Source organism: Ruditapes philippinarum, unplaced genomic scaffold, assembly GCF_026571515.1.
Source record: "Ruditapes philippinarum isolate M1 unplaced genomic scaffold, ASM2657151v2 ctg13441_1_1_1_1, whole genome shotgun sequence".
Lineage (NCBI taxonomy): Eukaryota > Metazoa > Mollusca > Bivalvia > Venerida > Veneridae > Ruditapes > Ruditapes philippinarum.
Window position 1 is genome coordinate 234 of NW_026855984.1, and position 24,419 is coordinate 24,652.

Sequence of the window (24,419 nt, forward strand, 5' to 3'; positions counted from 1 at the left end):
TAAAGCCCAAATTGTCTGAATTTAGAACAGCAAGGCTTTGGATATTTACATACATGGACATGATTGATAATTTGAAATTATTTATAACAGCGGAACGGACAGGGAATTGGAATCTTCATCTCAAATCCTTACAAAGGATGCTACCTTATTTTGCAGCAGCAGGTCATAATAATTACTTAAAATCAGCCTATATATATATATATATATATATATATATATATATATATATATATATATATAATATATATATTCCAGGAAATGCTAGACTTACCGAACTGTAAACCAGAGGTATATCAAGCATTTTGCTCAGGCTTGCATATTGTAGCAGGACGACAGATATTGGGGAGGCCTCTTCAACTAATTTGGTTATTGAGCAAGTTTTAAAATGAGGAGTTTTGAAATCAGCTGGTGGTTTGACAAGGGGAAGAGGCATGACAGAGTCCAAAAAAGGCACAGTGTGGTTATTATCTGCTCCTGCAATGGCCGAAGTAAATCAAGCAATGCAAGAATTCACGGGTTCAGCTACGGAGTCTGAATTAAATTTACAACACAAGGAAGCTTCAAAAGCAAGAATTGAAAGAGATTCTAAAGACCGTGATTGTTTCCTTGATTTTTAAGGCAACGGAACCCATTTATTGAAGAAAAGAACTTAAGAAATATCGAAATAGGCGTGACGGGGAATGATTGAGTGACCATCGACACAGCCAAACAAATTGGTGAAAAATTGTAAGTAAAATGGAAGGTCAAAAAGTAACAAGCTTTAGCTTTAACGGAAAAGATGAGGCTACCACTTTGGCTAATCAGAACTTATTTATGCCTAGTGACGTTGAGTTTATTGGTGTTGATCCTCAAATACTTTTTCAACAGCTCATTGCTGTATCTGACTCAACTTTAGACAATACTGAGGAAATGTTTAAATATGAATTAAGTGGTAAACCATCAAGTCTTTCTGACAGTGGAGGTCTTCTAATGGAGGCAGGAAAGCCAAATCTTATGAATTCAATATGGGGACTAGGAAATTGTGGCCATATTGAAAAGATAGAGGAACATGTGAAGTACATTCTGGATGGCAGATCATTGATTGAAAGAATTCCGTGGAAATACGGGGCATCCTTTCACGATATATGTGAAAAATATACAGCGTTTGTGAACAGACATTATGGAAAAGCTAAAGTTGTATTTGATGGTTATTCTTGTGGCCCATCTACTAAAGACGAAACACATTTGCGTAGGTCAAAAGGAATTGATGGTGTTGAAATAAGATTTCAGGGATCAACCCAATTTACTACTAAGAAAGATGCGGTTCTAATCAACACTAAAAATACACAAAGATTCATTGACTTCCTTTCAGAACATTTTGAAAACCGTGAAATAACCGTCAAAAAAGCATTAAGTGATGCAGATGTTCTCATTGTCAAAACTGGTATTGAAGTGTCGACGGAATTCACTACTTTTGTGATAGGTGAAGATACAGATTTGCTTGTTCTTTTATGTCATCAGCCGAAAACAAAAATCAATATAAATTTCTCATCTGACAAGAACTTGAACCAACAGAAAGAATGGGATGTAAATAAAACTTAATCAATTTTGATAGATAAGATATGTGATAAATTACTATTCGTACATGCATAAACTGGTTGTGACACTACATCAATGCTATTTGGTATTGGTAAGGGTACAGTCATGATAAAATTAGCCTCAGATATGTGTTTACAAGAACAAAGTTCCATATCATTGAAACAAGATGCGACACATGATGAAGTTGCTAGCGCGGGTGTCAAGGCTTTAATAAAGGTGTAAAATTGAAAAAATACCGAATCGTTAGATCATTTGCGATATCAAAGATTTGTGACAAAATCTGCAAAAGGTAAAAACATTGTTCAAGTGAGAACTATACTCCCTACTACTGCTGCTGCAAAATACCACAGCTACAGAGTTAACCATCAAGTTCAAACATGGATTGGTCACAATCTTTATCCTCTGCAATGGGGATGGATTCAAAGTGAAAATAAACTAGTTCCTCTAAAAACGGATCTTCCGGCTGCACCAGAAAGAATTTTGAATATTATTAAATGCAACTGTGAAAACTGTGCCACTAAGCGATGCTCCTGTAGGAAGCACGGGCTTGAGTGTTCATCAGCATGCGGAGGTTGTAGGCGGCGGGCTGTTCAAACAGCAAGCAAATAGTGATTACAGGCAATGAAATCGAACAAGATAAATAAAATTTATTGGCGTCCGCGCTGAAGCGCGGCGCCCCTTTATGGAATGAAATCAGATTTTGTGAAAGGGCGACAGCAACTTCTCGAGCCTTTAAGTCGGTCATAATAAAAGCCGATCATTCCGAACGGTATGAAGGTGCTTGATTATTAATTAATCCGTGGTACAATGAATAGCGAACTTGCAAAAGTTTTCAAATGAAATAACCTTTTCCGTCAATAAATCGCGCTCTTCGGTTTTTTTTATTTACACAGTGGGTTATTATTATGGAATGTTATTGTTGTACATTTATCCGAAAGCTGTAAATAGAATGATGAGTTGATGACCTAAATATTCCGAAAATCTATTTATAGAGGGATGTGCTCCTATCGGTAATTCCCGGTCTCTCCCGGTCTATTTTGACCGGGATTTACTAGTGACCGTTTATTGTCCGGTCTCTCCCGGTTTTGGAGTAGATGTTTGATATAGTTACAGAACAAAACAAATATTTTACAGATAAATAAGCTTTTTTCCAAAATGAATGTTTGTCAGTTAATTTGGTTACAATAATTCATGAACACAGATCAACTCTCAAATTTATTGATTTTTATTATACATAAACATATAATTCGAAAAAACAAAAACAACAAGAACAACAACAATACATGTTTCATTTTATCTATATGAGATAAAAACAATAAATATGTACAATAATTGAGAAAAGGGTACATTTTTATGATAATAATGCGACACTATCAACTTTGAAACATTTTATTTAATTTGTTAATCGTGGTTAGTAAAGATGCCGAGGAATTATTCAAAGTTACAAATTAGATTTTATGAAGTATTCAATTGGTTGATAATTAAAAAATGATGAAGAAAAAAAACAAATGTACATGGTTTAAGAATATAAGAATAAACAATATTATATATTGAAAGATTAACCATTATTTATTGACTTTTTCCAGTTAATTTTTGACTTATAATCGTCGGTCAATATGACAATTGAATTCTTAAAATTTATTTTACAATTTAAATTAAAAAAAGTAAGTAAACATAAAAAAGCGCATAAAACACAAAAAAGAAAAGAAAACAATATTCATAAAATCTGTAATTTTTTATCAAAATTAATATATATTACATTTATTGTATAATAAACAATTATGCTTAACATGATCAACATGGTAATATAACCAGTGTCATATTTTTACTAAGTGTGAATAGATACTTTAAGAGGGGGTCTTCGCTAATAGCGATAACATAATAAGGGACAATTACACAAGTGTGGTGTTGATCATGCGTTACACATATGGATTGTAAATGATTGTTTACATGTATATCCGTTGCTCGCCCATATGGTCTCTTTCCAGTGGCGAGGGTAAACAAACGCAAACACACAAAATCCGTTGCTATTAATAACCACGGTCATAAAGAAATAACAAGTAATATTCTAATCTCTAGCATGCCAATCAAAGTTCATAATGAACAATGTCTTTCGTCCGCTCATTCATAAGTGATATACAATTCTGGTAAAAACCATTGAAAAGATTATAAGAATATCTTGTCATCATATGTCTACTAGTTCATCTTCACTTGCTGCATTTCTTGCTTGGACGCCCTTTGATGCTTTGCATCAATGCTTTTCTTGTTTATTAATGTTAAGACTTAGAAATTGAACAGTGAATAAAGTGACAAAACTCTTTTGGTCGCATTTCATTTTGTGTCGTTTATGAAATATTGTAATTTTGGTAACGTACAAATTTGTTACATTGCAACATGTCTTTATTACAACTTATTTTTAATTTGAAGTATCTAATACGTAGTGCAATGTTTGAATCGATGGATTAAGGCCTTACTTAATCAGCAAATTAGCTGTATTGTTTTTAAATGTTTGTCTAAAAAGTAAAAATACGTGACTACATTTATGTCAATGTAATTGCTGTAACAACCATTACAATTTACCTTTAAAACGTTTCAATTATATCCGTTTCATTATTTACATAGGCTTTTAATTTATGTTTTATTTGTAACTCTCTAAAATGTAAATATTTTATCAGTGTAATCCAAATATTCCCCATGCATATATTATAACAAAAGTTTTGTATCATTTTTTCAACTGGGTGGGGTAATATTTTATTGTTTTACACGAATTTATTTTCACAAATACCATGAAACAGGCTGTCATGATTCAGCTACACATTTGTAACAAATAAAGGCAAGAAACTCGCCACATTTTAAGACATCAATATTTAATCAATTTTACCCCGGGACAGGTACTCGTAAACTATCTGCCGCAAGTCAAGTTTCCGATTGATTTTTTTTCCGGGTTTTAATGTAAGTTACATTGATACATGTTGATAACATAAAAATAAAAAAAAAACAACTTGTGCTGTAACTTGTTTGACGTCAGGCTACAGATACTCATAACTTTAGTGGCCTAATACGCCCGGTTAAGCGATATTCAACATTTCGCATTAGACATGTCGGAATCAATGCTCCCGAAGGGACAGAAGAGATAACGTTTTTTACTTAGCAGAAATTGAAAGTGTCTTACCTTTCTGGATATTTTGTTGTTATGTTACCAAGACGGGTAAAATACTTAGGTGAAAATATCCAGATTCTATTAGATCGGTCAAGAGAAAAACCACCAGACTGATAGATGCTCTCTATTACTTTTGTAAAGTTTACCTATGATAAAAGCAAACTTATATGTTCTGTGTTTAGAACGCTTATGATAAAAAATAACTTTTCTTTGTAACCAGTATAGAAAATGGCAAGTCTGTCCAGAATTTTGACTACTTGATATTTTCATTTTCTTGATATCAAATTTTTATTCAAATTCTATTTCTCTCTATTTTGCACCATTTAAAACCCCAAAAGCATGATTTGTGTGACTTGTGCAGACACTTATCAGACAAAGCCCCATACCATGAGAGTTCACCCTTAGGTTTTTATAGCATCGCTAGATCTGTTTGCTGATACCATTACCTTGCCAAAATTCAACCTTGACTATGACAGATCTATTCCACCTCTATCATTCAATAATTTTGCACTTTCTGGAACAAATCTCTACGCATGTCGGTAAGACAATTTATTTGCATTCTTAAAACGTGTAAAAGAGAGGAAAGCAGAATCCATTTAGAAAGCCCAACAATGCAAAATTGAAAATGTTGCAGGCTCGGTATTATTGAGCCATTACCCAGACAGTACTAAAGTGCAAGTTACCGTCCATATCCCTAGCAACGGTTTAAGCAGAATTCAATAATAAATATGACCAGACAAAAACGTTTTATTTCGAAACATCTGCAGATGTGTTTATATGGCGGTTAACATTGAATTTACAATGTTCGTGCCATTCCATGAAAAGCGGTATATTGTCCAAAGACTTTACATAATCAAGCAAGAAATTTAAATTGCAAAATGGCCACATGCAATTTCAATTACAAAATTGACTTTAAATGAAGAACAGTACAAACAATACAACAGCACAATAAAAATAAACAAGAATGTCGAACGACACATATACCCCCCTTTCTAGCCATTGACTCACATAATTGGTAATTTTATTACACAAACTTGCCAAAAATGGGTACATGGAAGTGTTCAATTATGGAAAAATCAACGAAAGCCATTTTGACATTAAAGGCCCCTGTGACCTTGACCTTTAACCTAGTGACCCCAAAATCAATAGGGGTCATCTACTAGTTATGACCAATCACTATGTGAAATATGAAGACTTTGTGATACACACTTTTCAAGATAATCAGCGGAAACCATTTTGACATTTAAGGCCCCTGTGACCTTGACCTTTGACCTATTGACCCCAAAATCAATAGGGGTCATCTACTAGTGATGAACAATCACTATGTGAAATATGAAGACTTTGTGAAACATACTTTTCAAGATAATCAGCGGAAACCATTTTGACATTTAAAGCCTATGTGACCTTGACCTTTGACCTAGTGACCCCAAAATCAATAGGGGTCATCTACTTGTGATGACCAATCACTATGTGAAATATGAAGACTTTACGATACATACTTTTCAAGATAATCAGCGGAAACCATTTTGACATTTAAGACCCCTGTGACCTTGACCTTTGAGCTAGTGACCCCAAAATCAAAAGGTGTCATCTACTAGTGATGACCAATCACTATGTGAAATATGAAGACTTTGTGATACATACTTTTCAAGATAATCAGCGGAAATTATTGTGATATTTAAGGTCCCTGTGACCTGGACCTTTGACCTAGTGACCCCAAAATCAATAGGGGTCATCTGCTTGTTATGAACAATCACTATGTGAAATATGAAGACTTTGTGATAAATACTTTTCAAGATAATCAGCGGAAACCATTTTGACATTTTAAGGACCCTGTGACCTTGACCTTTGACCTAGTGACCCCAAAATCAATAGGGGTCATCTACTAGTGAAGACCAATCACTATGTTAAATATGAAGACTTTGTGATACATACTTTTCAAGATAATCAGCGGAAACCATTTTGACATTTAAGGTCCCTGTGACCTTGACCTTTGACCTAGTGACCCCAAAATCAATAGGGGTCATCTACTAGTTAAGACCAATCACTGTGTGAAATTTGAAGACTTTGTGATACATACTTTTCAAGATAATCAGCGGAAACCATTTTGACATTTAAGGTCCCTGTGACCTTGACCTTTGACCTAGTGACCCCAAAATCAATAGAAGTCATCTACTAGTTATGACCAATCACGATGTGAAATATGAAGACTTTGTGATAAATACTTTTCAAGATAATCAGCGGAAACCATGTCGTCTACCGACGGACAGACCGACAGACCGACAGACAGACAGACCGACAGACAGACAGACAGACAGACAGACAGACAGACAGACCGACATTAGCAAAACAATATACCCCCTCTTCTTCGAAGGGGGGCATAAAAAAGCAAAATAATATAAGAAAACTTACACAAGCACACTGTGACAAATAAAATAAGATAACCAACATATCGAATGACTTACCTCAGTTGGAACTAAGTCTTGAAGTTCGTTCACTGAAAGACGGCCACTGGTCCCTTCTCCAAATGGTATTAAAATCTTTACAAATTGAAAAAATGAAAATCAGCTAATGACAATGTAATCCTATATTTGTTAAAAACTAGGAAAATATTTATATCATATTATCAAATTCAAAAGCGTGTCTAGTCTATCCTTTATATGTTTATTAATGGAAACGTTGAAAATAATGATTTTATTCATATTTAAAAAAACACTTAATATTTGTTTACGGTGTAAAAATTCTGAAAACAATTTTAATCATTATTTTTCATGCGATTGAAATATCGACACAAAGTGATAAAGGTCTTCTTACTTTTGCAATATCAACTTCTAGATTAACTATATCCATTGCGTAAACAGCTGCTATGCTTTCATTAGCACCTAAAGCTAGAAAAATTTCCTTTAGGTAAGTCTCGTAACCATTAAGATATATTTCAGAATCTTGACTTGTCAGAAACGCGTCCATTTCCGGCTGTTCGATCTAAAGTTTAAATATATAGATTTGTTAAATCTTAAATATATCTATAAATGAAATATCGAACAAAGTATGAAAAATAGAATGTTGAAAGAAAGCACCCCCCCACAAAGTCCCGAAAAATATGAAAAAGTTGCATGCTCGGTTTGATTAAGCCTTTTCATGTTTGGCCATGGTAAATGTAAAACAATGTAATTGAAATGGCGAAAAATTCAAAACCTACCGGCGAGAAATGCTCTCTAAAATGGAATGCTATTTCTTAAGATATGATAAACAAGATCAACAAGGAAAGGCGGTGTTCAACGAACGCAACCGCATATGACCCAGCAACAAGAACCAGCGGCAAGGAGCCCAGGCGGACCCCAAATAAAAACAGGACAGGGCACAAGACAGCACGGACACAAGTAGAAATAAGAATTTATCTTCTGTATCTGATTTTAGTGTCATTTAAGTGATATATATGCTAAATTTTGTTCAATTCAATTGTAGGGAGTAATTTCATTTTATTTTTTAAAGGAAATACAATATAATAATATCTAAGGCTTCAAACTTTATTCCGGATAAAATACCTATCACTATACAAAATAAAATATTCCATAAGACATCAAACACCCCCCTTCTGAAATGAATTTATTTGTATTATAACTTACTTGGAGTTCGAATCGATATGTTTTCTGTTTTGTATCCCTTATAGAAAGATGAACCATTGGTGTAGAAGGTGTCATGTGGAATGATTTAACAAGAAGATCCTCTAATGAATAAGAACTTGAATCCCATCTACCGCCTGGAGCATCCCCCAACATTGGTAATCCACCCATACTTTCCATATATTCGTGTAGAGGAGCATTCCCAAGCTTCTCTATTTTATCTTAAAACCGATTATACAATGTAACTGATTAATTATGAGACAGGATTTCGGATTTATAACGTAAGTACGTATTTAACATATTTAATAGCATTCTGTATAAATAAAAAACAATATTTTCCGATAACAATGAAGCTATATAAGATTCAATTGATTCAAACAAACTGATCCTGCAAATATTTGTAAAGTTTGTTTCGACTTATCCCTTCTTTATTTTTCCTGGAGCGTTTTTATACTCTAGGTTCATTTACAAGTGTTTTTTTTTTAATTTTGATTAAGTACAGCACAGCATTTGAGATTCTTAATTTTCTACATTACATGTTATAAGACATCTGCAGACATCCACCTTTAAATAGAATTTGACACCTGTTTCTGATATTTTGGTATCAACAATCATTGCTTTCTATTTAACCTTTATTTAAAATATGTGTAGTTCATTATAAAACTTAAAATAATACATACCTGTATCCATGCATGACTTGTAGAATTTCTTTGCTTTAACAACAGAATCTATATCACCAGGACTTATTTCTTTTTCCAACACAGCTTCAAACAATAGAATAATTCGTTAAAGTTTTGTGTCAAATCGTACTATATTAAACAAAATGTTATATTCTGAAAAAGGTGATATAAATTACCATAAAACTGGTTCACATACAAATGATAAAAACAATTGTATTGTAAAAATCTTTTTTTTAAGCTTAAAGGGACTCCACTGAGGTTTTTTTGACATGATTGGACTGAAAATATTTTTCCTGATAAATGTACCATTTGAAGTAGGTTCAGACCACTAATCTTTGTGCAAAATTTCAGATCATTCTTGCACTTCGTTTTTTCATAATAAATCAATTTGTGAAAAATGACCAAAAATGAAAAGCGTTTAAACGCTTTTCACTCAAATCGGGTTAAGAAGAGCATAAAAATACGATTTTTAATTTATTTCAAAGTATATTTATTAAGTTTCTTTGCATATTTTTATATTAAAAGTGCCCGAGCTCATTTATGTATGATTTTAGGCTTTTGAAACTCAATGGAGTCCCTTTAAAATCATGTTTAAAACCATTGTTTTATAATACTTTTAATATCTTGAAATTTATTATTATTGTTACGTCCACCTCTATTAGATGACATCAGTTCCTTATTGTTACCCCAAACGCTATGTCATGACATCAGTTCCCCGTTGTTACGCTCACCGCTATATTATGATATCAGCTCCCTATTGTTATACCGACCTCTATGTCTTGACATCAGTTCCTCATTGTTACACCAATCGCTATGTCATGACATCAGTTCCCCATTGCTACGACCGTCGATTTGTCATGACCTCAGTTCCATATTGTTATGTCAACAGCTATGTCCTATGTCATAACATCAGTTCCCCCATTGTAACGCCCACTGCTGTGTTTTGTTTGTTTGTTTGTTTCATTTACGCCTTTTCCCAACAGTATTTCAGTCATATAGGCGGGTAGTTTCCTAACCATTGTTCCTGGAGAGTTACACCAGTACTAGACTACCTTCCTCCGTGCATAACTACACATCAGTACCCGATTGTCACGCCCACCGCTATGTGATAACATCAGTTCCCCATTGTCATGCCCACCGCTATGTCATGACACCATTTCCTTACATTTCTTCATTATGATTTTTTTCATGACCTTATAAACTTGTACTTTGATAATAACTTGCATTTGATTATCGTTGTTACGTCCACTGCTATGTCTTAACATTATTTCCTTACATTTCTTTATCATGATTATTTCATGGCCTAATTAACTTGTAATTTATAATTGTTCCGTTTATAGTCATAACATTAGTAATTTGCTTCTGATCATCGTAATTACTTACACAACTTAATCATGACTCAGGTACATTTTAACTAGAATACTTTCACTTTACAATATGCAGTAGGTAATTTTCGTTTGGATTTTGATTACTTACATTTAATAATCAATAGGTTAGATTCGCTCTTTTCTCTGTATGTACTGTAGTATGACGAACCCTCGGGGATCGAATTCATTTTAGACCATTTGCCACATGCAAAGTCATAAAAGCTGTCACATGGATTTACATCAGTGTCCATTGCTTCAAGAACTCGATCGGCTATAAAATGACGACACACATATTACAGGCATACTGCTGTAATCGATATTATATATCGTTCAGTAGGTATAAAGCTAATATTCTGTATATTAGTTATGAAGATTGGACGATTTTTAAAAATGAGTCTTATTACCAAAACATAGTAACTTTGTCATTTAAATTATACATAATAATGTTTATTAAAACAATAGTTTATAGCATTTTACAAACATTTTGTATTTAGTTTAAATTTATTCAAAGTTCTTTTGATTTGAGAAAATCTTTTTAAATTGAGTTAAGATAAAAATTCGTGATATTAAAACAACAGCAATATATATTGAACCTTCCATTAATTTGGAACATACGTTCGAATAGATATGTACTATCATAATTTTATAAACATTTGGACTTTTCTATAATTTGCAAACATTACGGCATAGAACTTGAATATAAACTATTGAGATATCATACCTGCTGAATCGCAACCTTTTGTTGAACACAAGCCATCTGTGAATTTCGAAAAAGAAAGAAGTTACTTGTAGAGTTATTATAATAATATTTCTTATTCTCGCAAATAATTTCAATTGGCTTTTAAGTTTTGCATTTAATTAAATTCATCTTTCACTGTATTCGACGCTTAATTTAATAAGTTTGCTATATTAAGGGCTATTGGGAATTCTGTACCTCCGTGTTGTCTCATTGTAAATCCTCAAATATTTACTTATTGCTCATCTCAATAATGCAACCCCTTTAAAGTGTACTCTGTACAAAACATTTTACGATATCTATTAACAACTTAAGCCTTCACTCTATCTATATACACTTTTAATGATGATGTAGGTAATGTCCATCTGTATTAGTAGATTACATGTTTATCATTTTGATTTGTTACATTCACCTTTGACATAACAATTTTTGCACGTTTTCATTTGAAGTGTCAGACTTTTCTTAAAGCAGTCTGTATTTATATATATAGTCCTTTCCGATAACCGTTGTTACCTCCCCTGGTACGGTTGTCGTTCTTGATCAATCCACTTCCGGTGAGCAAAAAAATTTAATGGCGGATAAGGAAAACATTGATATCGATTTTGACACAGCGACAATTCCAATTTTAAAGGATTTTTTACGTGATCGAGGATTTCCTGTTTCGGGGAATAAAAAGAAACTTATTGAGAGGTCTAAAGGTGTAATTACTTTAGGAAAGAAACCATTATCTGTGCTCAGAGAGAACGATTTACGTGAGAAAAATAGCCGCGAGTTAAGTAGGTTTAGAACACCACTTGGTGAATCTCTCCCACGCCCGGAGGCGTTATGTGATGGATGGACTGAAAACGTACATGATTTCCCAAATTTTACTAACAATGAACTTTACAACTATTTAGTGCTAAGTAAAGAACGGACTTGTGACGGCGCATCGAATAAAGCCAGTAGGCAGTTGAAAGCCAAGGTTTTTTACGAGGACAGGCATGTACATTCTGTGCAATACCATCATATAAACACTGAAATTAGTCATTGTTATATACGATCCAAGGTAATTCCTTCCTTACCAACGCCTGGAAAGAAAGACTACGATGTATGGACATGTCTGTCCAAGGTTACAGGTCGAGTTCATTCAGCTGGATGCAACTGCAATGCTGGGTTAGTATACATTAAATCAACTGTTAAATAGTTTAATTGGAAGACATAAAATCAGATATTTTAAAAAAAATTAATTTAAACTTAAAGCATCATGCTTACAGATTTTCACTCAAGCCGGTGCTAGGGGGCACTAACTTATTAAGGTACCCGTTCTGACTGAAATAATGCACGGAAGGGCACCTGAGGTCTTCCTCCACCAGTACAGCTGGAATGTCGCAATATCATGATATGAACTATGCTGTGTCGTTGTGACGTAAAACCCAAAACAAACTAAAAAACAAAATTTATACTGCACAACGGCAGGTGTCAAGTGCAATGTGGTAGCTGTAAAAAGTTGCCCCACTCGTCAACTCAGTGTTGTTATATTTTTCTGCCTTCGGGATCATTGCCAGCAGTATTAAGTGTTATGAATTGAGTACCACGCAAGTCGGTGCTAGGGGGCGTGAGGGATATTGCAGGTTTTCATTATCTCTCATGTACAGTCTCAATCAAACCGAGTCTGCAATTTTCATGTACATTGTAATTTTTTATTAATGTCTCGGCGATCCAGATTTTTAAGGTTATTTTCATAAAAAAATTGAAAATGTACTTAAAAGATAAACAATGTGAAATGAAATATCCTTCAGTAAATAATAATTCATTTCTGGTTTACTTTTATGCATTGGACAAGTGTTGCTTGTCAGCATACTCAACTATCCTGGAATCAGATCCATATTTGTCACTAAAAAAATTATATTTGAATTTAATTCTGATGTTTGAAAGTTATGATTTATGTATATTTCAGTGAGGGTGAGTCTTGCAATCATGTAGCAGCACTCCTGTACGCCCTTGAGGACATCAGCCACAAACGTTCCGAGGGACTGGATGCATGCACATCAGGTCACAACAAGTGGAAAGAACCACGGTAGAGACGCCTATCACCAAAAAAGTCACAGGATCTACTGTTCAAGAAACACAAATTTAATGATGAACGCAAGGTTGAACATATACAGTCACCAAAGCCGAAAGTAAGAACAGTAAAACCAGTGGACACCAAAACATTTGCCGACAAACTAGAGAAGGTAAATCCACATGCCTGTTGGCTTCTATCAACATATAAGACTGTTCAGTCATCAGAGCCAATTAAAATAATTTCAGTGACAAAGTGTTACCATGACCATGTTAATTTGGATTCTGACACAGTGAAAAATGAGCTCAAAGAAGAAATGAACAAGATCATAGTGTCACAAGCAGATATTGAAAGAATTGAAAGTCAAACTAAAGGACAGGCTAAAAATGAAAAGTGGCATCAAGCCAGGAAAAATCTTTTGACTTCTCCCAATTTTGGTCTTGTATGCAAAAAAAAGGACAATACTCCACCAGAGTCTATTCTGAAGACAGTGCTATCCTACAATGACTTTTCATCAAAGGCTACTCAATGGGGAAGAAAACATGAGCCTGCAGCAAGGAGGAAATACTCATTAACATTTGGTAAGGCACATGACAATTTTAAAGTCAGTGAATGTGGACTTTTGATATTTGAAGATATGCCATATCTGGGTGCAAGCCCGGATGGACTTGTAGAGTGCACCTGCTGTGGGATGGGGATTCTCGAAGTGAAGTGCCCGTTCAGATATAGATTTCAAAGCCCTATGATGGCTGCCAAGGACCCAAGCTTTTATTTAAATGAAGTGGATCAGAAATTACAATTAAAGAAAAACCATAACTATTATTTTCAAGTCCAGGGGCAATTAGCCATTTCAGGCAGAAAGTTCTGTGATTTTTTTGTTTGGACTTTACAGGGATATTCTGTTGAAAGGATATACTTTGACCCTCAGCTCTGGCAGGACATGTCACATAAACTTCAAAGTTTTTATCTGAACTGCATTATGCCGGAGCTTTATTCTGAACGAGTTAAACGTGGGAAACCTTTAAAGTGAAAAACATTTGGATGTAGGAAATGTGTATCATAAATGTATCTTGTGAGAAACAAAACAACAGGAAAATGCAAAATTGTCATAATATTGATAATCATACCATATTGTCAATTTGATCTCATTATTTTTATTTAATTTGATCTGATCCAGTCTGTGTCTGTCATTCTGTGACATGTACATGTAATTATTTATTCATTTATCCAAGTTTTGTTGTTATATTATGTGTATGCTATATGTGTAATTTGTTCTAGTCTGTTCATGTGATGTAAATATTTTTTTCTAGTCTGTTCATGTGATGTAAATAATGTTTTTTAGTCTGTTCATGTGATGTAAATAATGTGATGTATAATATACATGTAGTATTTATTTAGATATAGTTATAACATGAATAAGGTTTTTATAACATACATCATACACTGTGTGTTCATAGTTCACACTGAAGTGCCAGTATTAGTGCTGGAGTATCTGATATGTTGGGCTCCACTGAAGTTTTTTGACCTGATGGGACTGAAAATATTTTTTCCAGTTAAATGTACCATTTGGTGTAGTTTTAGACCACTAATCTTTGTGCAAAATTTCAGATCATTTGCGCATTTTCGTTTTTCAAGAATAATTATTCCAATATTGTAAAAAATGACCAGCATTTACACGTAAACGCTTTTCACTCAAATCGGGCTTATAAAAGCATAAAAGTACAATCTTCAATTAATTTCAAAGAAAATGTCTTAACTATCCTTGCATATATTTCTGTTTAAAGCGCCCCAGGTCATATATGTAAAAAATTCATAAGAAATTCAAATGTTATGTTTTTAGACTTTTAAACTTCAGTGGAGTCCCTTTAAAGCTACATGACTCCAGATGAGCAAAAATATAATAGGGTTTGTAAGCGAACAGCATGGATCCTGATCAGACTGCGCGGAATGGGTCGCAAGCCCATTATGTTGGTGTTGTCATGACGCGGCTCAAATGTAGTTTTTTTAAGCAAATAATTTTGTTCTCCTTTTTTGCAACAAATCAAACAACATGTCTGTAGACAGTCTAACTGATGTTTTATCTTCGCTTATTTTGAATATTAAGTCAATTTGATATTATTTTGTCTAAATTCATGCTCTAATCTGTGATAAAGGAAATAAGTCTAAAAATTATTTATTCAATTACTAAAGTTTTGTTATCATTTTGTCTAAATTCATGCTATAAGCTGTGATTAAGAAAATAAGTCTAAAAATTATTTATTCTATTACTAAGTTTTGTCATAAGCAGATCATGTGTTTACAATTTGTTTAATTTTTTCATGTGATGTAAATAATACACATTAATTTATTCAAATATTAATGTTTTGTGATAAGCACATGTATATCCCTCCTAAATTGATGTGATTGATGAACTAGTCTGTTTACATGTATGTGATGTGAAATATAGTCTTTGGATCATTACATACTCAACTTTCTTTGCCATATTTTCTATATTCTATGTGTACTGAAAGATTATCTTTTTATTGGTGTGTATCATACAATCCAAATATTTTGTACATCCCCACTTAATATTGAAAGCATACTTTAGGGTCGGCCTGAAAGTATGAATGTATGTTACCTCTGTATTGTCCGATCAATTACTTGAAAAGTAGCAATGATATATGTTACACTAGAAATGGGTCCAAAGGACACGGGTGCCCCCACCGCGCCACTGCTCTGTCAATCTTATGACTCTAAGTCAAATATTTTTTGAAAACTAAAAATCCTTTACTAAGTAAAGGGCAAGAACTTTACAAATACTGAATAAATTCACAGGCAAACCCCAAGGTGCATAAGTACACATGCTGACCAACATTCTTGTAAACTTTCAGGCCTACAAGTGAAATACTTTTTGAGCTATGCATGAACAAGTTGAAAATTGCAAATTCATACTACTGAAAGTCAAGGACAATAACTTTAACAAAACTGAAAAAATCCACATGCAAAGTTCCTTGTGCATAGTTTCACAGTGATGTGAATCATTATTCCTGTAATTAAGTGATGTTGATCATTATTCTTGTAAAGTTGGTTGATTCTAACTCAAGCACTCAAGAAACAAATATTAACATAATGAAACGGTTTTAACTAAGTCAAGGGAAATAACTCTACAAATACTGGATAAATCCTCAATTGAAACCCCAGGTGCAAAACCTAATATGCTGAGCAACCTTCCCGTAAGGTTAAATGACTCTATGTCAAATCCTTTTTGAGTTACATGCGACACAAGTCAAGGGCAATAACTCTAAAAATACTAAATAAATCAATACCCAGGGGCACAACTACACATGCTGATCAATATTCCTGTAAAGTTTCATGACTCTGGGTCAAATACTTTTTGAGTTACATGCGACACAAAGTTGAAAATTGCAAAATTTTACGAAGTCAAGGGCAATAACTCTAAAAATACTATATAAATCCAGAGAAAATACCCAGGTGCACAACTACACATGCTGATCAACATTCCTGTAAAGTTTCATGACTCTAGGTCAATACTTTTTGAGTTACATGCGACAAAAAATCAAAATTACAAATTTTACTAAGTCAAGGGCAATAACTCTAATAATACTATATAAATCTAGACGAAAATACCCAGGTGCACAACTACACATGCTGATCAACATTCCTGTAAACTTTTATGACTCTATTTCAAATACTTTTTAAGTTACATGCGACACAATATGAAGATTGCTAAATTTTACTAAGTCAAGGGCAATAACTCTAAAAATACTAAAAATATTCAGACGAAAATACCCAGGTGAACAGTGCACAACTACACATGCTTATCAACATTCCTGTAAAGTTTCATGACTCTAGGTCAAATACTTTTTGAGTTACGTGCGACACAAGTTGAAAATTTCAAAATTTTACTAAGTCAAGGGCAATAACTCTAAAATAAAAATATCCAAACAAAAATACCCAGGTGCACAACCACACATGCTGATCAACATTCCTGTAAAGTTTCATGAATCTAGGTCAAATCCTTTTTGAGTTACATGCGACACAAGTTGAAAATTTCAAAATTTTACTAAGTCAAGGGCAATAACTCTAAAAATGCTACACATATCCAGACGAAAATACCCAGGTGCGTGCACAACTACACATGCTGATCAACAATCCTGTAAAGTTTCATGACTCTAGGTCAAATACATTTTGAATTACGTGCGACACAAAAGAGAACGGACGGGCGGACGGAAGGACGGACATTCTTACCAGAGCTACATTATGGGGTTTTCCTTTGTTATTTCTTTTGTTCTTGTTAACCCCACAATGCAGAAAATAACCCCACAAGAGAAACGGAATGAATGACATCAAAGACATCTATTGTTATGAGAACAATAGACCAAACCCCATAATGTAGCTCTGGTTTGTACGGATGGACAGACGGACGGACAAGGGTAAATCTAAATGCCCGCCACTAAAGTGGGGGCTCAATAATAGGGGCATTGTCCGTAGTCATTGCCGATGACACCTATTGTTTTTCATGTTAGTAGGTAAAGTGTTAAAAGTCACCATGGACATCTTGTCTGGCGAATAAATAGAATAGGCTATGGCCTACAGTCCTTAGATTTGGTGTTGAGCTAGATCATGACTAGGGAACCACTTCTTTTGTTTTAACGGTCCGTAGATCGCCGAGACTTTGATCATTAATAGCATCCCTGACCAGTAACTAGACTACTCTTTGACATACAGACCTATATTTGAATTTGTCAGGCAGTAGGTCAAAACACACTGTTTTCCTTGGGCAATAGGCCTAGGATTTAGTGACAAGTGATTTTATGACAAGTAAGTCGACCATAAACTAAAAAGAGCACCTTTGCATAGATCCTAAGATTCCGTATGCAGCTTTGTTATGATGAGCAGTTGACCCCTATAGACTTTGCGGTCATAACGTCAAAGGTCATCATGGCACTGTGTATAAAATCAGTGTCCTATTAACCACTTTAGATGGAATGAGATTAAGGCATTTTACACTTAGTAAGGACATTTCCCATGACAAACAGATGCTACCTATTGAATTAAGAATCATTAGGTCCTAGTCAAGGTCATAATGACACACACTTTCATTAAGTTCTTTGCTTAAGTAGTAACTTGAAAAATAATATGCTATCATTTAAGATGTTTATAAACATAATAGTTTGGTATTAAAAGAAAGAGATACAAATGTACTTATAATGAACACTAATTTTTCTGACCTGTGTTCAACTTCTTCATAGCCTGAAACGGAACAATGTAAAGAACAAATAAAGTACCATTTAATTGTGCAAATTTTCTTCATTGGATGCTTAATACATAATAATACAATTGCTAATTGCTTGGTGTATCACACTTCACTATTTTTACAACACCGTTCATGGCAAATTGTGAAACATATTCATTTAGTTACAGTCTGTAACACTAGTTTTACTATCAGAATTGTCAAGTACATTTTATAGTATAATTATTTTCCCCCTCATTCCCCACTGTTTAATTTGATCGCATAAAATCTAAACATCTTTGCTAGCTGATTGAAATACCTGAAAGAGTATTTGTCGTGATACACATTTTAAAAATGGTATAGCAACATTTAAATAGAGGATATTGAAAGAGTGTAATTTTAATAATGAATTTATTGAACGAGTTGAACTAAATCATATTATGCAAGCCTTTGGCGAGCATAATATTATTTATCCAACGAGTTCATTAAATTTAGTATTGAATCTACATGAATATAATATTCTATTTATCACATGCATACAATAAGAACGGTAAACTGTTAAAAAGTGTATTTTTTTTAGTGACGCGCCTAAAGTGTAATGCTAACATAAGCGCGCTTTAACGCTATGTTTATATAATTATAACGCAAATGACGTCACATCAAACTGTTATTACACTAGTGTAATATCGTTTTTATTTAATGGCTTTATTACACTGCCGCGCGGCGATTTATGTGATAATATGTGATCAATAAATGGAATTCTGCATAATTACAATACAAAAGACGTTTGCATTACAAAACCGGAGCTGTTGACATAGAAAAAAGCAATGGAATATAACGATTTGACAGATGAATAATAAATTGTAACATTACCTCTTGTATTGAGTTTTGGAGATATGATAGGTTAATACCAAGCAAACTTTTGCTATAGCACCCTTTCTTCATAGACGATAGTCCTGAAAGAAGCCACCTTTTTCCATGCTTGCAAACAATCGCAATACCATTGTCATTCTAAAATTTATCTTTTATTATTACTGTAATTTCCTGATTGTACAATGATAGCATATTTCAGGCATAATGTGCCCTTAGATAATAAAACTTCGGCAATCATACATGAATGTATCTTTGGTAGCAAGATTGTAGCTTTTCGGGCACGATATATCTGATTAAACATTTATACCCCTCAGGTAAAAGGTCTTGGACCCACATTTGTGCTACTTCATAACTAGAAATTAATTAAAATAATTAATGAAATTGAATAATTTAGTACCCGCTGATGATATATTTTATTTTTTCTATGCTTGCAAACAATCGCAATATATATAATCAATATATTTGTGCCCCCCAATGTTTTCAGATCATTGTATACCTTTCGGGATTAAAAGATTTTTAAGAAGTGACATTTTACCTGACACAGCTTTGTTTCCTTTTCTACATCATAGCAAAAGTACATCTTTTTGTTTGTGACTGAACATTTATTCAGTGGTTTTGTGTATATTTTTACTTCTTCCAGGTTTTTGCCATTAGCTTTAAACGATATTGAAATAAAATACCGATGGATATAAAAATAATCATAAAAGCATTCTAAAACACCTACTCACTTTTATTTCTTTAACAAAGCTCATTTATTTTTTTACCATAATCTAAAGAGCTGAAAGTAATATCAGTGTTACGATCACAATATTCGTGAGTTTTTAATAAGGGTCTTACCGAATTAAAGCTTTTAATATTTATACATTTATGAAAATATACAAATGTAAACATTCACTTAAATTCCTTGGTAATACAAAGGATACGTATACAATGGACACTTCGTCTATAACTCCATAAAATACAGAATCATCAGGGACAATAATCTGTTCATTCACTACTATATTTGGCTAAATGTTTCGTTAACTTTTTGTTTGTTGGGTATTAAGATTTAAATGTATTTAGACATTACAATTTTGTTTTAGTACTTTATACAAATTTATTTTAGTTCGATTGTGTTGGAAGGTATAAGCTTATTGAATCACTCTTGAATCAACCGGTTCTGGGAAACAACAGCTTGCCCATGACAGGGTTTGAACCCACACTATCCTTAGATTACTAGTCCGACGCGTTTACCACTTTACCATGCCGCCAATGCGTTACAATGTGATGTTACTTTCAATTATATTTACTCAGATACAAATAAAAAGTCATAAACGTTTATGTTATCATGTTTGCAATGTCTAGTCGTGGTGTGAATACTTACATGAAAATCCGACTACTTTACAGACTGAGCTCTTTTTTATACTGTGTCGTCTGCTGGGCAGTGTTTCTCTGTTTGCAATCTTTTTTTCAAGTTCTATCAAGATGACCTTTTTATTCTTATCAAGTTTCTGCAGAAATGTTATGTATTTTTATATATATTGCATATTCAAATAAGATGAAATTGTAACTCATTATTCACAAAACGTTATACCGGTATCACTTATCTAGCTTAAAACTTGTATGAGAATTTAAAATCATACTTTTACTCAATATGTTTTTAATGTATATTAACTCTGTCAAATATATGTGCCATGATGTAGTTATCTTCGGGCCATTTTTTCTAGTTTTATATATAAAAAAAAATTTATAACTGAATTTTAAAAGGTCTGCGTGTGACTACAGGGGTTATTCAGGAATCCATTTTGCATGTTTATGATCATTATGATGTAAAATTGGATACATTGAGTACCAAAACTTTTTAACCTAGCTTTACATTTGAAAAAAAATATATGGACATATTTAATCCATTTACTATTAAAATGCATTTTATAGCATCGTGGAAGTTAATGATATACGTATAATAATTGTATTGCACTTTATTTACAATGATTTTTACATGTTTTGTTGTGCCATACGAAAATTAAATATCAGAATATAAGCATCTTATTAGACACATATTGTAAGAGGAACGTTATATTATCACAATATTAAATACTTATCTACCATAGTGTTCTGAATCTTTGTAGACGTAAAATTTCCGCGGTTTCCACTCTTGATTAGAACTCTTATATTTGACAATGGCCTGTAAGTACATTGAATAATTTTGAAAGTCATTTTAGAACTTTTTGTTCTATTTAAAAAAAAGCTTCGAATACATCCTTATTTGAATGATTAATAAATACAAATATAAATAATTAATGTGGCAAAGAAGGTTTTTGTACCATTAGTCAGTATATTACGTGAAAGGTAGATAAACAATTCAGTCCGAAACATTATTAAATGTTTATATTTACCCCTTTTTATATTTGTTTATATTATCATATAATTATACTTGAAAATTTCAAAAAATACTTCCAGCGTATTGAAAAAAAATGTCATTTTGTTTTAAGAAACTTTTACAGTGATACAGCGTACATTTCTAATAAATGGTTACCCTTCAACGCATGACGTCAATGTTATGGCAACATTGTAGTCTATAAGAACACATGAACAAACATGTTTTCCATCCTTCTCAATCTTCGCTACAAATGAAAACTTTTCTTGAATCGTTGTCATGCCATTCTTTATTTTCGTTTGTAACTTGTCAATAGAGGTGCATTCAACCAAACTGGTTACTGAAATAATGACAGATCTCATATTCAAATGTTAATTGATGTAGCCTAATCAACCATCGTTGTCATGACATCTACGTGAGATATTTCATTTACGTTTGCTTATCACTATTTATCTTGAATTTCATAAAGTTTCTTTTATTTGTAAGGTAAAGCACATAAAAGTCATTCACGATATGACATTTGCGCAACTTTAGCATTAGGAAACAAAACATTAAGTAATAAAATCTAATTGTGGTTAAAAAAACTATGTGATTTATTTGTATAGCACACCAGGCTATTTTGGTTAACATGACATATGGTACTGTAAACCGTCAAGAAAAATGTCCAAATCTCAAAATTAGCAGTTAAATAATCTATAAAACTATACATGTTTACTCAATGCCGTATATCACACTTAGAAAAAGCACTGAAATATTAAATTCATATTTAGATTTAACATCGCAATAAGTCGTGGTTTAATGATATTTCCGATCCTTAAAACTCGTTTAGCACGACATTACTGTTGTGCTTGTGGTAATTTAGTTCTTTCTATTCGGCTATTTGCTTGTTGGGTGGTTCCAGAATTCCTCACTTGAATATTGTTTAATCATCCTTAGGATATGTGGCCTGTTTTTTAAATTTGTCTTTTGACGTCTTATCTGTGATATGCAGGCTTCATAACCTCTGGTCCCCTTTCAAAATTCCATTTTATTTAGTTCCGCCCATTGTTTGCTCGTTTAGGGCACACGCATTTTTTTACTTGGGGACCATATGCCGCTTTTCATGGAATGGCACTTACTGTCACATTGAATGTTCCATGATAACCGCCATAGAACACATCAGCGGATGTTTCAAAATTCAAAATTCAGCGGATGTTTCCAAATTTAAAATTGTACCAATTCATTTTAAATGTTGATTTCTGCTTAAGACGGTGCTACGGGGCGTGGACGGTAGTTTGCACTTTACAGTACCGTCCATGAACAGGCTCAATCAAACCGAGCCTGCATTATTTTCAGTAATATTGTGTTTGACTTTCTTAAGGAATTCTTGCTTTCTCTATTTTATTTGCAATTTATACCAAATACAAAGTGTAATACACTAAAACAAAATCATGACTTAAGACAAAGAAGTTAATTCAGTTGCTTCATAAATAAACGCAAACAGAAATGCAGATGACATCTAAAAAGAAATAAATATCAAGATAGTAGAAAAGAATAAAATAGTATTTGAAAAGTGATTGAACTGCTTTGTGAAAACGAAAAAAGCAAGAACAACAAAAAATAACAAGAAAAGGGTACAAACATAGTATGAAGGATTGAATTAATTCATGATTAATGTCATTAGGAAAAAAAAAATAATAATAAGATAAAAAGGTACAATAATAATACTTACATGTTATTAGAAATATGAATAATCCGAACAGCATTATTCCATGTATTTCTTTACAAAAGGTTTTGAATTGATTATGTTATCAATATTTGTTTTTTCTATATTTTTAGAAAATAACTAATGACTAATAGCGGTAATTGAAATCTGATAAACTCAACTTGACCTTTATTGAAAATCATTTAAGCAAGTGCCTATGGCGTGAAATATCATAATTAGGTATACACGTTATTGTAAATTGTTAAAATACTAAGATACTCCTTTAGCATAATATGAATTTATGTTGTTCGAAATCGATTAAATATAACATAGAATTTTGGGAAGCATCGGTTGCTATTACATTTTACCATTGACAGTGTAACCAGTAGTCTTTGAAACCAACTGTGTTGGGTTTTTTTTGTTCTGGGAATTATTAAAATTGTAACATATCTTATTTCCCGTCACATTAACACAGTAAGATCCCTCCAGATTGGCTGGTGGATTAAGACCTTTTGTGCCTCTCCGATCATTATTTCAGGGCATAAGCGAGCGCCTTACATAGCAAACCCATCGAAGTTCCTTACGCCACTAGATAGAGTCCTTACATGAAGAAGTCTCTGGTGGAATTCGAACCTACAACGAAAAGGGCCAAGTATATCAAGAATTATTTTAAACCAACACAAATGATCTTATAATTGTGTACTCCATAGACAAAACGAGGCCCAACATAACGGACTACTAGTTATTAATATAAAAATCTGGAAACAAAGTGATCCCTTGGAAGCATTTATCACAACAAAATTACATAAGAATTGCAGGCTCGGTTTAAGTCTGTACATGAGGAATAATGTAAAGTGCAACATTCCTCACACTTAACTGTTTATTCATTCTTTGACTATGTATAATAAGCACTAGTTATTACATCGATAAATTATTGCTGGTGATTAAGACAGACATAGATGCCATAGTAAATATCAAAAATCAAGAAATGTAATTGAACCTCTTAACGTGCAGCCATACGTTATTTGTAGGATGTAAATACTATTTTGTATTCAATCTTACAATAAATTTAAGAAATATTATCGGCA

General features: G+C 33.0%; 4 protein-coding genes across 4 annotated transcripts; 2 read left to right on the top strand and 2 right to left on the bottom strand.

Annotated features, from left to right (window-relative positions):
• Nucleotides 1–7,206: 7,206 nt before the first annotated feature.
• On the bottom strand, nucleotides 7,207–10,659 carry LOC132745040 (neprilysin-1-like; the record flags this gene model as incomplete). The annotated part of the gene is given in 5 exon segments (XM_060733874.1): nucleotides 7,207–7,278; nucleotides 7,553–7,720; nucleotides 8,365–8,582; nucleotides 9,042–9,125; nucleotides 10,518–10,659. Coding segments are annotated over 5 exon segments (684 nt in total), but the record flags the coding sequence as incomplete, so codon positions are not given.
• Nucleotides 10,660–11,715: 1,056 nt separating this feature from the next.
• LOC132745041 (uncharacterized) lies at nucleotides 11,716–13,219 on the top strand. Its single transcript, XM_060733875.1, has 2 exons — nucleotides 11,716–12,296; nucleotides 13,081–13,219. The coding sequence occupies exons 1-2, from the start codon at nucleotides 11,716–11,718 to the stop codon at nucleotides 13,202–13,204; spliced, it is 705 nt and encodes a 234-aa protein (XP_060589858.1). The 3' UTR covers nucleotides 13,205–13,219.
• On the top strand, nucleotides 13,212–15,622 carry LOC132745043 (uncharacterized). The gene has a single exon (XM_060733878.1). The coding sequence runs from the start codon at nucleotides 13,502–13,504 to the stop codon at nucleotides 14,213–14,215; it is 714 nt and encodes a 237-aa protein (XP_060589861.1). The 5' UTR covers nucleotides 13,212–13,501; the 3' UTR covers nucleotides 14,216–15,622.
• A 2,780-nt stretch (nucleotides 15,623–18,402) lies between these two features.
• On the bottom strand, nucleotides 18,403–22,182 carry LOC132745042 (uncharacterized). The gene is made up of 5 exons (XM_060733877.1): nucleotides 21,807–22,182; nucleotides 21,377–21,455; nucleotides 20,655–20,781; nucleotides 19,827–19,945; nucleotides 18,403–18,438 (listed from the first exon to the last, which is right to left on the bottom strand). The coding sequence occupies exons 1-5, from the start codon at nucleotides 22,007–22,009 to the stop codon at nucleotides 18,403–18,405; spliced, it is 564 nt and encodes a 187-aa protein (XP_060589860.1). The 5' UTR covers nucleotides 22,010–22,182.
• Nucleotides 22,183–24,419: the final 2,237 nt, after the last annotated feature.